Consider the following 16,168-nt stretch of genomic DNA (forward strand, 5'->3'; position numbering starts at 1 on the left):
AAGTGTAGCACATGATTTTTTTTTTATGATTGTGTACTAATTTGGATTTATTTCTTTTGGGCAGAAGAAAATGTACAACTTACAACTGGAACTCTGCTAAAATCTACTGAAGAAGTACAAGGTATGAAGGTCAATGGGACTAAGACGGATTATAATGAAGGACACAAGAATGGCAATGTGAGTAAAGATCTCTCATCTGGGTTCAGCGAATACCCAGAGATAGACAAAATCATGACCAGTGGTGAGGTTTCAGAAACCAGCACATTAGTTTCCCTAGAGCCTTTAACCTTTGTGGACCCTGGAATAACAGAAGCAACTGCTAAAGAAAAAGAATGTGAAGAATTAAAAACTTGTCCTTCTTGGTTGTCATTGTTACCAGGGAGCAGTGCCATTTCCAAAGTGGACAATGGGAAGGAAGAGGTGTGTAAGTTAAACCTTGTCTGTGAAGCAGATGACAATCACCAACAGATTCACAGCCACCATAATGAAAAACACATTTCTGCCCATGGCAGTCCCAAAGCCACAAGAAATGTAATTGTTATAGAACCCTTAGAAGAAAACTCTGACATTTCATATTTCTCATCAAGTTTGTCTGGTCCAGAATCCAGAACACCATCCTTAGAAACATGTGGTTTTGAAGGTGATGGCTTGCTGAAGGGATCTGCTGAGAAGACAAACAATTCCTGTTTTGATGGGGATGATCAAAGCAAGAACATAGCTACTAGAAAAGAAAATGAGCAGTTTTTGAACCACAGGAGTGAAAGAGGAGAACTCTTTCTTGGTAATGCCAGGCAACCAAGAGAGGATGCTAGTGGTCATCGTTCTGGTGAAAAAGAGACTGTTGCCTCCTCCAAAGAGAATATCTATGGTAACTTTTGCATTCAAGGCAGTATCCATACAGACAGCTCTAGTTCTTCAATGCCCCAATTGTTCACTGAAGCCACAGAAGTAATGCTTAAAAAAAATGATCTGAAAAACACGTTAGACATTCAGGGTGGTTTGACAAACCATGAGGACCATAGAGAAACTTCTACTGGTATGAGCCATTCAGGCAGACACACTGAAGAGAGCAGTTTTTCCTCCTCAATGCAGATTGAAGAGCCAGAACAGACAACCACTATAGAGCCCAATATGGTAACTGAAAAGATTTATAGTAAAGACTCTAATTCATTCTGCTCCAAGAGAAATCTGGAAGATGACACCCAGTTAAATGAAGTTTTATACAATGAATTTCTGACTGAAAGAAAATCCCTTGTGAGTTTAAGGCATGAGGACCAGATAAGTCTTATGAATGAGGTATCAAAACCCAAGAAAGATGTTGCTCAGTTACCACCATCCCTAGAATTTGATTATAGACCTGAGTTAGAACAAGCTATACAGACTGCCCAGGATGATAGTTCACATTTAGGTGAACGGAACATTGCCTATGAGATGAATGAACTTCCTTGCACCAATGAACTGGTTGTAAACAAAATAGAAAGTGAATGTGTTTTAAATCAAGTGCCCCTTAATTCTCAAGACCACTTGAAGTTGCCAGCTAATAAAGAGATGCCTTTAACAACAAGTGAGGATTCCCAACAGAGCCATCACCCTCCATTAGAGGATGGAGTAGATGTCATTGCTGATACCCAAACCATTTCCATGAAGACAAAAATGAAAGACATCTCTCCATCAGGTGACAAAACCTGTGGTGCCTCTTCAAGCAACCCTACCTTAAACATCAAAACAGGAAGCCTAGAAACAAAGAAAGAAATGGCTGATTCTGGAATAGTAGACCTACATTCCAGACTTCTCTCAAGTAAGAAAGAAGCAGCAGGCTTGCTTCAAGAGGTCTCTGCTATGGAATGTCAAAGTGCTCAATCTCAGGATCTCTCTAGCTGTCATTATGTAAGTAAAAATGCACAAGAAAAGAGCATGTGTTCTGCTTGTGCTACTTTTAAGTCCGGCAGAATCATCCCAAACGTTGAGAACTCTTTGATGACTACGTGTGAAGATGCATTTCAGCACAGCAATCGCCATTCCCAAGGAAAAGAAGACTCCACAGAAAGTAGCACCCATAAAGTGAGTTACACATTGGAGGACAGTGAACTTGCTAGGGGAGAAACTAGAGGCAGCCTCCCAGAAAATAAGATGAGAAATGAAATGGCAGCAGACGTGTTAAATGGTGAAGCTTCTGACAAGACCATTCCCACCACCAATCACACCCAGCTCAGTGAGGAAAGGCTAGAAGGAAAGGAACAGGATGTACCTAAAGAGACTGTGTTTTGCAAGTGTAATGTCTCTGACTGTGCCACACCAGAACTAAACTTATTTGCAAACATTCCAAGCCCTGAAAAATTGTTGGACCAGTCTCCTAGTATTATGTTTCCCAGTTTCAAAAACTTGAGCCAAGCATTTGAAACTCTTGATCAGAAAGCAGATAAAGTCCTTGACTGCCAGGTTAACCAAAACAGACCAGATGAATGCAGAAGTGAAGATAAACCAGCTAAGGAGATACTAGGTGGTGACAAAAGAGAGACTGTCACAGAACTTTACAGAGAGATAAGCCACAACCAAAATGAACTGCTAGTTGGTTCAGACAGTAACAACCCATTGTCCAGTGGTAGTTCAAAGAAAGGCTATTTGAAAGGAGACTCTGAATGTACTTCTGGTTGTGAGGCATCCACAGATGGCATGGTAGACATCATCTACACGAATTGTAGTAATATGTCTCCAGAAGATGTGTTGGACTTAAGAGCATCTAGTATTCTTGACGGTGGTACAAGGCAAGACAGACTGACATTACAGGAAACTGCAGTGAGTACTCAGTCTCAAAGAGGAGAACTAAATGCTGCATTTATCAGAATGATTGGCCAGGACTCAGATTTTCCAGATGCTGCTTCCTCTAAAGGGGAGCCTCTGGAAATTAAAAAATCATGTGAAGAGAAAGTATACAGATCATTAAAAGATTGTGAAATGGAAGTGTGTCCAGACTCTTGTGCGCATGACATAGAGTCTATTGCAGATCATGAACCAAATTTAAGAACATTGGATAGAGTAAATGTATCCTTAGATTATATTCATCATAAAAAGCAACTTAAAGAAGCATCCCGTAGAGAAACACAAGGAACGATTGAAGGATCAAGACCAGAAATAAATTCTGACTTTGACAAGGAGGAAAATACCTTTGGAATTTCCTTGAAACAGTTACTGCCTTCTCAATGCCCAGATGAGAACCCTATTTCCACAGGGAGCCTGCAAACCACTGAGATAATGCCTTTGTATCTGTCTTCTCACAAAAATTCAGAAAGGAATGTTAATAGTGAGGAAACTGACCTGGAAAATATTTTTAAACCAGAAGAAGTGCTTTGTGAAAGCATAGAGCACCGCACAGTCCTGCTTGAGACGAAGGAAGGAGCACCAGGGGATGGGAGTAATTCTAATGAAGAAGTCCGAATAGACATCGGTGTGCAAAATTTGCCTCTGACCGTGGAAACAGAAACAAAGTTGAAAGGCGAAAAAACTGAAGAACATCAGAGGGGACCCCTGGGTCATTTAACTGTCATGGAAGAGTCTGAGGACATGATTACCAGAGAAGCTGGTCATGGTAACAAAGGAAGAGAGATTTCTCAGACCCACTTGAAATCCCAGAGGATGCTTGGTGATGTTGCAGAGCAGCAAAGGCAGGGGGCTTTGGACTACATGTTGCAGAATGAAGAACATATACATCAAAAAGAAGCACACAAGATACCAAAACAATGCACCTCATCTAATATGTTGTCAGATGAGTTGCAAGAGAAGAACCAAGCTAAGCATTGCAAAAGTGAGTCTACCATGATGAAGGAAATCCCCCTAGCAAAGCTGGCCAAGGGTGGCACTACTGCACAGTTTCAGAAGTTGGAAGATCCAGAGGAGGGAAGCTTGTGTCGTCCATTTAAAAAGGACATAGAGTCGTGCACAGGTCCTTGCCTTCATGGTGCCCCTCAGAAAGCACAAGACCCCAACTGTGCTGGGTGTGATGAAATACATGGTGCCTTTGGAAACATTTCACATCAGAAGAGAGTGCTTCCCTTAAAGAAGCAGCCCCATCGAACATGTAAGAAAGTTTCCTGTCAGGAGCAAGTCAACCTGGGGAAAAAAATAAGTAAAATCAGGAGTTCGGCCATTTTAAAGAGTTCCTCTGAAACCATCCCCACAAAAGCACACAGGTTTCTCAGTTCACGTGCTGTGCCTGCACCCGCACAGTTGGAACCCGAAACAGTACCAACCAGAAGCTTATTGAGCCACATACCAAAGCAGAAGGCGTCTCCGTGCCATCCCTTGAGGAGCCTGAATGTTAGGAAGCCTACCAAAGAATCAGCCTTACTCAACAAGCTGTCCATTCTTGCCTCCAAACTGGTCCCAGCCACGAAGACCCAGAAACTAAGATATCGGCGGTGTTCCTCTGAACTTCTTCCAGTGACTAAAAGCTATAAGCAGCACAGATACAAAAGACTTCTGGATGGCTTTTCATACAATCTAATGCAGCTGAATCCATATTTGGCAGCTAGTGGATGGGACAAGAGGCTTAACAGTAAGCCCTTGACACTTTATTCACTTGAAGCCATCAAAATGAGCTTCATAGATTTGAGCAACAAGGTGCCGTCACTGCTGTTTGGTTCTGAAATTTTCCCGGTATCTTTTCACATGAAATCGGGCTCTGAGTGCATGACCGAGTCTCCGAGGACTTTTCCTGAGCACTGTGCTCCAGCCAGGCTCGCCTTAGGAGAGGCCCCCAGGTGCCTGTCTCAGCCTCCCAAGTGGACCTTTTCTTTCTTCTTGTCTCACAGTTGCCCTGGGATGGCCACATTCAGGGAAGACACTGGCCTCCGTGGTCAGGCAGGTGCCCAGGCTCCTTCACAGCCTTCAGGTCCTCTTCAGGACTGTGGAGGCACTGCCATAGTTCAGACCAGAGCAGGCTGCTCTGTCCTTGGCCTTCACACACTTCTAGCACTTTGTTCTCCTGGATGTTACCGAATCTGGACAAAAAAACGGAGCTTCTCCAGTCACATGCCTACCATGCAGAGGTTCTTCATGACCCAGTTTACACAGGGCTTAAAAGGGTTAAGGTCTCCAGCCTCCATAGCAGACAAGGTCTTCTGTTCTCTTCCCTACTCGGTGGGCCGAGTGCTATCCATTTGGAGCCAGCATGGGCCTTCTGCCTGCCCCTTCGAAATCTCTACTCTTCATTCCGCTCACAGCAAGCGGCAGCCAGCTCTAAGCACCATAAGCAGGTAAATCCATCTTCTTTTCAAATGTCCCATGTTTGCTTCAACCTCTGGGGAGAGTTGAGGACTGGAGTGCAAGGCTCTTTAGAGATTTTGTGTCTGCGTTTTCTGTTTACCTTAAATCTCTGCTGAGAAAATATAGCCATAAGTCTTATGTGTAGACCTCTTTAATTTTCCTGCAGAATCTACCTCTGTATTTTTACCATTTTTTTTTGTTGTATCCATGTCATTCTTCTGCAAACTGTCAAATCTTTCGAATCTCTTTTCTACCCTTGTCCCCGCCTTGTAAAAAACAAACACCATTACATGTTAAAGACTTATAGTGACAAACAATGGCTTGTAACTATATCTTATTGACAAAATATTACAGTCAGCATCTAATTTGGTGTTTGATATATAAAAGATACAGAGTAAATACTTAAGTAAATAAACAATTATGTAGGTATCACCAAATCTACTTCATGAACCTCTGGATTTCTCTCTGGAGCAGAGAGGCTTCAAAGACTGACATTTAGGGGCGCCTGGGTAGCTCAGTGGTTGAGCATCTGCCTTCGGCTCAGGTCGTGATCCTGGAGTCCTGGGATTGGGTCCAGCATCAGGCTCCCTGTAGGAGAGCCTCTGTATGTCTCTGAATGTCTCTCTGTATGTCTCATGAATAAATAAATAAAAATATTTTAAAAATTGACATTTACATACTATAGTTGTACAGTTGCTAGAATTTTAAGTGAACTGGAGAAGAGTGGTTTGACCACTTAGAATAGTTAAAAATAATTTCACTGAGGGCAGCCCAGGTGGTTTAGCACCACCTTCAGCCCAGGGCCTGATCCTGGAGACCTGGGATCGAGTTCCACGTCAGGCTCCCTGCATGGAGCCTGGCCTGCTTCTCCCTCTCCCTGTGTCTCTGCCTCTGTGTGTGTGTGTGTGTGTGTGTGTGTGTGTGTGTATCTCTCATGAATAAATAAATAAAATCTTTAAAAAATAATAATTTCACCGGGATCCCTGGGTGGCTCAGTGGTTTAGCACCTGCCTTCAGCCCAGGGTGTGATCCTGGAGTCCCGGGATCAAGTCCCACATTGGGCTTCTGCATGGAGCCTGCTTCTCCCTCTGCCTGTGTCTCTGCCTCTCTCTCTCTCTCTCTCTCTCTATCTCTCTCTCTCTCTCTCCCTGTCTCAAATAGATAGATAGATAAATAAAGTCTTTTAAAACATAAAAATAATTTCACCAATATCATTTTACTTTTTTTTTTTTTTTTTTTAAGACTTCATTATTGGGACACCTGGGTGGCTCAGCGTTTTAGCTCCTGCCTTTGGCCCAGGGCATGATCCTGGAGTCCCAGGATCGAGTTCCATATTGGGCTGCATGGAGCCTGCTTCTCTCTCTCTCTCTCTGCTTGTGTCTCTGCCTCTCTCTCTCTCTCTCTCTCTCTCTGTCTCTCATGAATAAATAAATAAAATCTTTAAAAAAAAAAGACTTATTTATTAGAACAGGGGGAGAGGCAAGAGGAGATGGAAAGAGAATCTCAAGCAGACTCCCCACTGAGCACGGTACCCACATGGGGCTGGATTCCACAACCCTAAGGTCATGACCTGAGCCAAGATAGAGAATGGACCACTTAACTGACTGAGCCACCTAGGCACCTTTCATTTTACCTCCTTATTGGAAATAAGAGGAAAAAGAATTTGATAAAAAAGCAGAAACTAAAAAACTTTAATTGGCCCTCATCATTGCTACAGTTTAAAAATTCAACACCAGCAAAGCCTTAAAATTACAAATAGCCTGAGAGAGACCTTGTTCTTTGTGTAACTGTACAATCTCTTATCCAGAATCATTCTGTGTCACTAAAACTCTGGTGCATACTACAAAGTTCCCTGAGCATCTTAGCAGAAAACTAAATAAAAAAGGTTTCAGAAAAACACCCCAGAACCTGAATGTGGCTGATTGAAACTGAAAGATGAATGCCTTATAAGTACTTATCCTATAGTTAGGTAATAGATATTCTTACAATGCAGCTACAAAAAATACACTGGAATTAGTGAAATTGTTTTGAATGGTCGTATACTGCTTTTATTTTGTCTAATTTGTCAGTATGCCTCTATAATCTCATAATCACACTTTGCTCAGTGTCTGACATGCAGACACTTTAAATCGTGTTACCTTCTCTACCCTGTGTTCATGCCTGAGGTTAGAATATAGGCTCATTCTTTACTGTACCCTCTGAAGATGTGTGGCTTTTTGGCCTTTTTTCTCCATCCAGAACTTTTCTCTCCTAACTGCTGTTTCCTAGTGTAGAATATTTTTTCTCTCCTTTCCTTCCTATGTCCAACATTTTATTTTGTTTTATTTATTTTAATTCAAGTGGAATGTCAGAGGGGGGGCACGTTGAGAAATATTTCCTTCTTCTTAGCTCTAGAAGTGCCTTAACATCATACGCCTTGGCTTTGAGTTTAGAAGTTTGATCTTTTTCTAAACATACTTAGAAATATTAAGCATGATAAATTGGGTAGCCCAAGAAAGCAGGACTTAACAAATGTTAATTTATTGTTTCCATAGGATTTTTTTAAGTTTTATTTTTTTATTTTATTTTATTTAATCCACACTTAATGTAGGGCTTGAACTCATGACCCCAAGATCAAGAGCTGCCTGTACTTCTGACTGAGGCAAGCAGACACTCCCAAAGGGTTTTCTTATTTGAACCTTCAGCAATCTCTAATATAGGTTGAATGGGCCTCTTTTTTGCTGTTTTTATAGATGATGAGGCTGAGGCACATGGGTTTTTCTAACCCAGATCAGATTAGTGTTTCAGCTAATCAGGGTCTCCTTGATTTCTGATTTGGTCAAATCCTTTTCAAGAATATATACCCTGCCTCTTTCCTTTGAGTTCCCATCAGGGAATCCTGAGTTAGTGCTAAACATTCTAAAAATCTGAATTACCTATGTTTTCTAGACATTGAGGAAATCTACTTATAAGAGGAGATGGATTGTATTATGGTTCTTGTATATATGCCTCACTAATTAAGCCTGTACTGTGTTCCAAATTCAGTAGAAACTGATAGGGTTTTACTTTGAGAGGCACAAAAAGCTCTCCACTATCATATTGATGTATCTATAAATGATAAATACCATTCCATCATCTATAAAAATAAAAGCTTAATTATAAAGGAGCTAACCCTGATAATGTTTTTTTTTCCTATATAACCATGTTTTATTTATTTATTTAGATTTATTTATTTATTTGATAGAGTGTGAAATAGCACAAGCAGGGGGAGCTGGAGAGGAAGAGGGAGAAGCAGGATCCCTGCTGAGCAGGGAGCTTGATGGGCTCGATGTGGGGCTTGGTCCCAGGACCCTGGGATCACAACCTGAGCCAAGGCAGACACTCAACATGCTGAGCCACCCAGATGCCCCCATAACCATGTTTTGTGTGGAACTTGCCTGTAAAGGAAATAAGGTTTCTTCATAGTCTTCTCTAAGGGTATGGAAATTAGATATTATTTTAATGGCATTAACATAGAAATGAATAATGCAAGATTTTTTATATGTAAGTTTTTTTTTATATTCAGCAACCTGATTAGAACATATAAGACTCAAAATCATTCTTGTTCCCTCCTTTTTTTTTTAAGATTTTATTTATTTATTCGTGAGATACACAGAGATAGAGATAGAGAGAGAGAGAGAGAGAAAGAGAGAGAGAGGCAGAGACACAGGCAGAGGGAGAAGCAGGCTCTGTGCAGGGAGCCTGACATGGGACTCGATCCCGGGTCTTCAGGATCAGGCGCTGGGCTGAGGCGGCGCTAAACCGCTGAGCAACCCATGCTGCCCTGTTCTCCTCCTTTCTTTTACTACCCTCTCTTTATTTCTCTACTTTCTCTACATATTAGAAAATAAGCTTCCCATCAGCCTCTCTCCATTCCAGTGATGGGCGCATAAATGTAATTCTGTGATTGGGTGAGGCGAGGTTCTTCTTTCTGAGTGACTGACATTTCTTGTCTTTCTAAGGTCTAATCGAATATCATGTGCCATCAATGGTATTAAAACCTTTGAGTACCTGCAGTGGCATCAAAACTTTCCCATTGTTCCATTGCCCTAACCTATTGCTTTATACTTTTGCTTCACTTCAGCCACACCATGTTACCACATGTGCCTCTTCCAGGCCTGGAAGCTACTTACAACGCCAGTGGCAATCAGATGAGGTAAGTCTCCAGCAGCACCTGGTATATAAGGGCTTGCAGTGTGTGTGTGTGTGTGTGTGTGTGTGTGTGTGTGTGCGTGTGCGCACACACGCATGCGTGAAAGAAGAGTGAATGTACAAGCAAACACAGCACCTGAGTGGGCGTTCTATCGGATGGCATGGGTCGAGGACAGCATGATTCTGACACTTTGTTCTCCTTCTAAACCTGATCCAAGATTCAGGTGTGTTTTATTCTAAGTAGCAACTAAGGATGTGTAATCAGTATCATTTATTGAAAAAAAATCAAAATCACTAGCCAGCTCATTGTACCACTGGTTCCCTCTCAAGCTATTTCTTGCTCATAGAGCCAGCTTCATTGCCTTAATGGGATTGATCTCATCTGAGCAGTCCATTTGTTCATTTTACTAAATGCCTTTTTCCTCCAAAAGTCTGTACCTTTTTACATTTTTCTTTATAAAATTGCTCTACACCAATGAGAAATGGATTGACCACATCCTTGTAATTTTCGTATATAGACACAGGCTGTGTCCAGAAGTAACTAGAGAACAGATTGACTTGAAATGTCATTGCTAGGAAAAGGGAAGATCTTCAACTTTAGTCTAATATTAAGAAGTTGGAGGTAGAAAGTGAAACCTGTATCATATTTTCTTTCTCTGTTTTTCTTTCCATGGTGCTAGACTAGAGCCTCCATTCCCTGCCTTGGTACCAAAGTCTTGCTTGGTAACAGATTCAGCTGTCAGCAAGCTCCTGCTTTCAGCCTCCGAGTTCCAGGTTCCTGAATTTGATGAGCTGGATAGTGTGGCAGCAGCATGCCCCCATCCACAGAGCAGCCCTCCAGAACAGAAGAAGGTAAACGTAAAGTGCTGGTACAGAGTTGGGGCAGCATTAGAAGTGTCCATTGAGGACCACAGATCACATGATGGGTGCACACAGGCCCGAGTATCTTTGCTTATCACCTTAGCTTTAGTTGAGTGCTGGAGATTGCCAAGGCAGGAGTTTTTTTGCTTGGCCACTGAAAGCTACTCTGGGTCTTATAATCTACATTGTTTTTTAGATCCTTTTTTCATGATGATAGCATTTAGTAGTATTTAGAGAGTTGGACCAAAGATCTGCTTCATGCATTCAAAGATGAGTGAACAATGGTATTTTTCAATTTTGCAATCTCTGTCTCCAACAGTTATAGGCTTTCATATTACTAGTCTCACTATCTGAGTTGAATGTACGATTCTCTTCTAATAATATAAAGGGAATGGTTGCTGTCAGCAGGAATATGTAGAACTTTGTCATAAACTACACATTAGAGTCATCTATAATCTGAGAAAGCACAATCTTCGCATGTTAAGACAAGGAACTTTATGTATTTAAAATGTCTTATAACTTTACCATCTTTCTTCTTAACCCTTAAAAATAGGCTGAGCCAGAGAAGAGGCCAAAGAAAGTCTCACAGATTCGTATCCGGAAAACCATTCCTAAGCCAGACCCTAACCTTACCCCCATGGGCCTTCCTCGACCCAAAAGGTGAGCTCCTTCTCAAATACACATAGGGTCACTTTTTTGGAAAATCATTTGGTAGAATATAATGACCTTTTAAATGGTCATATATTCTGAACTATTTATTATAGTTCTAGGAATTTGTCCAAAAGAATTAATTGGTAATGTGACCAGAGATTTACATGCCAGGGATATTATGATGCATTCTCAATCACTTTAATCAAACTTACTATGCCAGATATTGTGCTGTCCCTTTGCGTACATAGTCTTTTCGTCTCTCAGTGGTGCTGGGAGGTCAGCACCATTGTCAGCCTTAGGTTTAGATGAGGTTGCTGAGGCCCAGTGGTTAAGACACCCGTGGTAGACCATGGCATTGGTCATAGCTCAGGTGGTTTCTCTCTCACACAGGTTTTACCCAACCCCATAGCCCATGCTTACAGCATTCTGCGTGCAGAATTGAAAAGGGACATAAATGTCATGAGGGGAAGAAGCTTTTTTTTTTTTTTTCTTTTAAGGAAAATGCCCAATCCGTGCTATGGTCTATATCATGGCCTTTAAAAACTTGGTTTCTAAACATTTATTTTTTTATAAGGTTAGATAATTACTAACCTTATAAAGGGAAGTGGAAAGAAAAATCAAGTTACCAAATTATGTATTTGGTGTACTATATATTACACAGATGCCCTATAAAAATAGAAATATTTTATAAAAAGGTCTCCAGATCTCCAGAGTTATGTTTTCTTGTGGTGGATTTCATTCCTTCATTTCTTATTGGCAAATAGAAGCCTAATAGTAGACCCTGAAGTAGCCCCAGGGTAACTTATTGAACATTTTTGAGCCTCAAGAGCATGTCTGTAAAGTGTAGTAAGAATTCCCAACACTTAAGATTGCTGTACAGTCTAGTTGAGGAAAAAATGTGTATTACATTGCTTCACACAACACAAATGCTTTAATTACCTATTACTATGATCATAATTGACATTCCATTTTCCCACATAATTTTTGTCTTAGTATATTTTTATTTTACAATTCTTTTATTGATCATCCTACCATATGTCTTTACAAGAGAAATTTTTAAATACTTCAGATATCCTAGGTTGAATGGTACTTATTGCTAGAATGAAATAGGATTCAGAATTAAATGTATTCTACCTTGCATATATATGTAGATAAAAGTTCTAAAAAACGTTTTTAATATAAGTAAGTACTTGGGAGTAGAGAGAGTTTTAATATAGTAATGACATTCAATCATTTGAACTTTTTTCAAGTAATATGCCAAAAAAAGCACAGAGTGGTCTGTTATATTAAATTATACTTAATGATTGTTACCTAATTTTTTTTTGAAAGCAAAGGATTGAAAAGTGTTGACTTACATAAGTTCTGTTACCAGGCATTGAAGCAGTGAGTATCTCATTGTATGAGCAACATACCAACAAGATCTGACCAGTAAGTGTCAGATGCCCAATAATTTGTATGCTGATCTGGGCAGCCCAGGTGGCTCAGCGGTTTGGCGCCGCCTTCAGCCCAGGGTTTGATCCTGGAGTCCCGGGATCGAGTCCCACGTCTGGCTCCCTGCATGGAGCCTGCTTCTCCCTCTGCCTGGGTCTCTGCCTCTCTCTCTTTCTCTTGTCTCTCATGAATAAATAAATAAATAAAATCTTAAAAATAAATAAATAAAACCTCCTTTATTAAAAAATAATAATAAATAAAATCATATGTAACAAATATTAATTTATTTTAATACTGCTTTATTAAAACAACATGGTAATGCTGTTTCTCATTATTGGATTTGTAATAAACCAATGTAATGTGTAGCTAGAATAATAAACTAGGAAGGGAGAAGTATGGTAGAAATCATGATAATACTTCAGTAAATGTGTATGCATACAGGAATGAAACAATGTTATTGGACTTTTAGGAACAATTAAGAGTCATGCAAAAAATCAAATAAATCTAGTAATGTATGTAAATCTTAGAATTGCTTCAATGTTTAATGTAGATAAAGATGTATTATGAAACCAATTTGCATGGCAATATCATGTAATTTTTGCTGTTAACAGGAGTAGAAGTTATAACATTTTATAAACCAAAGTAAGATGAGGATTAAATAATTGGATTAAGTATTTCTTTATGTGATTTGATTTGTTAAAAGTTTATTCCTGGGCAGCCCGAGTGGCTCAGCAGTTTAGCACCGCCTTCGGCCTAGGGTGTGATCCTGGAGACCTGGGATCAAGTCCCATGTGAGGCTCCCTGCATGGAACCTGCTTACTCTCTCTGCCTGGATCTGTGCCTCACTCTCTCTCTGTCTCTCATGAATAAATAAATAAATAAATCTTTAAAAATAAATAAATAAAAGTTTATTCCCTAACTGGAGGAAATTACTTAAAATTGTTGTCTGTGGGTTTTGCACACTTTATCTTCAAATGTTTGATAGTTCTAGTAAACATTTCAATTCTATTTTTTTTTTAAGATTTTATTTATTTATTCATGAGAGACATAGGGAGAGAGGCAGAGACATAGGCAGAGGGAGAAGCAGGCTCCTCACAGGGAGCCTGATGTGGGACTCCATCCCAGGACCCCAGGATCATGCCCTGAGCCGGAGGCAGACGCTCAACCACTGAGCCACCCCGATGCCCCTCAGTTCTATTTTTTAAAAAAGAATTGACTTTTGAGTGGAACTTTCTAAGTGATAACAGACTATCAATGAAAATTGAGAATAGTTTGGAAGAAACATTGGGTACAGTTAAATACATGAAGATGCTATGTTGGTATTCAAAGCTCTCTTTCAGGGATCCCTGGGTGGCGCAGCGGTTTGGCGCCTGCCTTTGGCCCAGGGCGCGATCCTGGAGACCCGGGATCGAATCCCATATCGGGCATGGAGCCTGCTTCTCCCTCTGCCTATGTCTCTTCCTCTCTCTCTCTCTGTGACTATCATAAATAAATAAATTAAAAAAAAAATTCAAAGCTCTCTTTCATAGATAGGACCTCCTTCTTAAGGAAGCATTGTTTGATTACGATCAGGAAATAAATGAGACAGAGTCACCCTGACAAACCCACTCTGCAGCATATCTGAAATCTGAATATTTGGACACCAAAGTACCCTATTTCTAAAGCCACTCCTCTCTTAATGGAACTGTATGTAATGGGGAAAGACCAGTCCAATACAAGTTTACTGTGATTTCATTAATTACCGAAGAGGGCTTAGCAAGATCAGTGACGTGATTGATATACTGAAGTGGCATTCAGGATGGATATGTGCTGCTTTGCAAGAATTTGTGGGAATGGAGAAATCTGCATGAACATTTAAGGATGCTTCTCAAGATTAAAGCAGGAAATTAAAGATTGGGAGATTGATTCTGCTAAAACTGGGTGTTCTTGTACTCTGTGGCATGTCTTCTGGTACACTAATGTGAATACCACTGGTCTAGGATATTTATTTTTTTATTTTATTTTTATTTTTTATTTTTTATTTTTTTTTAGATTTATTTTTATTTATTCATGAGAGACACAGAGCGAGAGAGAGAGAGAGAGAGAGGCAGAGACACAGGCAGAGGGAGAAGCAGGCTCTGTGCAGGGAGCCCGACGTGGGACTCGATCCTGGATCTCCAGGATCAGGCCCTGGGCTGAAGGCAGCGCTAAACCGCTGAGCCACCCGGGCTGCCCTGGTCTAGAGTATTTAATAGCAACCTTATTTAGGTCTTGGGGGTTCATGTGTCTGTTGATACAATCAGGTGACAAACTACACAGTATTTTAAATAGGGGAACTTTAATAATATAAAATGTTAAATTATAATAAGAGAGTAACATGATGTATAGAGAATTCTGAAGGGTACCCTAAGACTGAGGGAAAATACTCAAGGAAGGACAAACTTGGAAGGGCAGCCACTTCCCTAGGCTGGCATTTAGGCTTTGTTGTAAAGGGTATGATTGCAACCCATTGGATGGCTAGGTTGCAAAGGCTAGAGCTAGGCAAGCAGGAAATAGCAACCACTTTGGTGCAGAGGAGCTGAGACAGGCAGGCAAGGGAATGGGGGTGCTACTGTGGATGTAAGGCCTGGAGCATGTGGTATTTCTTTCAGGAGGGCCACAGGAAACAGTCCTTAGGAAGCTGGGATACAAGGTTATGGCCTGGAGTGCCATGTATGTCAGGAAACATGTGACATGATCACCAGGCTAGGGTTGCCAGAGCACTGAGGGCCTGCATGCTCTGTCCACATAGCTAGGCTTAGCCCTCTCCTTAACATCCCAACAAACATGCACCAATGATGGGGGAAAAATTCAGAAAAGGAGTGAAATAAGAGACGTACTAATCCTAAGAGATACTACAGTATATTGTGAAGTCTCAATAAATAGAAAAGTGTAGTACCAGAGCATAAACATACAAATTGGTAAAGTAAAAGGGAAAGGCCAGAAATAGACACAAATACATAGGGAAATTTAGTGTGTGACAAAAGTGTCCCCTCCAATCAATGATAAAAAGATGGACTAGTCAGTAAAGAGCTGTTGGGGCAACTGGGTAACCATTTTAAGAGTAAGAAAATTGGGGGCCACCTGGCTGGCTTAGTGGATAGAGCATGTGACTCTTGATCTCTGAACTTGGGGTTGTAAGTTCAAGCCCTGTGTTAGATGTAAAGATTATGTAAAAATAAAATCTTTAACAAAACAAAAAATGAGAGTAATGAAAGTTGGATCTGTATTTTAGGCCTTTTACCAAAAGAAATTCCAAATAAATCAGAATTAGGTGGGAACAAATCAGACCATAGAAATAGTTGAGGAGGGCAGCCCAGTTGGCTCAGTGGTTTAGCGCCACCTTCAGCCCAGGGCGTGATCCTGGAGACCTGGAGTTGAGTCTCCTGTCGGACTCCCTGCATGGAGCCTGCTTCTCCCTCTGCCTGTGTCTCTGCCTCTCTCTCTCTCTCTCTCTTTCTCTCTGTCTCTGATGAATAAATAAATAAAATCTTAAAAAAAAAAAAGAAAGAAAAAGAAATAGTTGAGGAAACCATAGGAACTTTTTTTTTTTGTAAACTCTGCCCTCAACATGGAGCTTGAACTCACTACTCTAAGATCAAGAGTTGCATGCTTCACTGACTGAGCCAGCCAGATGCCCCTGGGCCATAGGAAATTTCTAACTGGAGTGGTTAACTAGAATATAAAAATCCATTGCCGTAAGATGGAAGTCTGAAAATATATTTCATAAAAATCTAGTACTTCTGCTAGAAAAAAGAAAGACACCATAAGCAAA

General features: G+C 40.6%; 1 protein-coding gene across 8 annotated transcripts in view; it reads left to right on the plus strand.

Annotated features, from left to right (window-relative positions):
- PRR14L (proline rich 14 like) overlaps window positions 1–16,168 on the plus strand; it is a 56,295-nt gene that overhangs the window by 34,766 nt on the left and 5,361 nt on the right. For 7 of the 8 annotated variants that reach the window (XM_055322176.1, XM_055322175.1, XM_055322183.1 and 4 more), the window contains 4 exons: window positions 65–5,252; window positions 9,365–9,436; window positions 10,113–10,284; window positions 10,847–10,953. In XM_055322176.1, coding sequence (XP_055178151.1) covers window positions 65–5,252; window positions 9,365–9,436; window positions 10,113–10,284; window positions 10,847–10,953 — 5,539 coding nt within the window. The remainder of the gene's footprint in view (window positions 1–64; window positions 5,253–9,364; window positions 9,437–10,112; window positions 10,285–10,846; window positions 10,954–16,168) is intronic. The other variant, XM_055322179.1, reaches the window with a different exon arrangement.

Source organism: Nyctereutes procyonoides, unplaced genomic scaffold (assembly GCF_905146905.1).
Source record: "Nyctereutes procyonoides isolate TBG_1078 unplaced genomic scaffold, NYPRO_anot_genome, whole genome shotgun sequence".
NCBI lineage: Eukaryota > Metazoa > Chordata > Mammalia > Carnivora > Canidae > Nyctereutes > Nyctereutes procyonoides.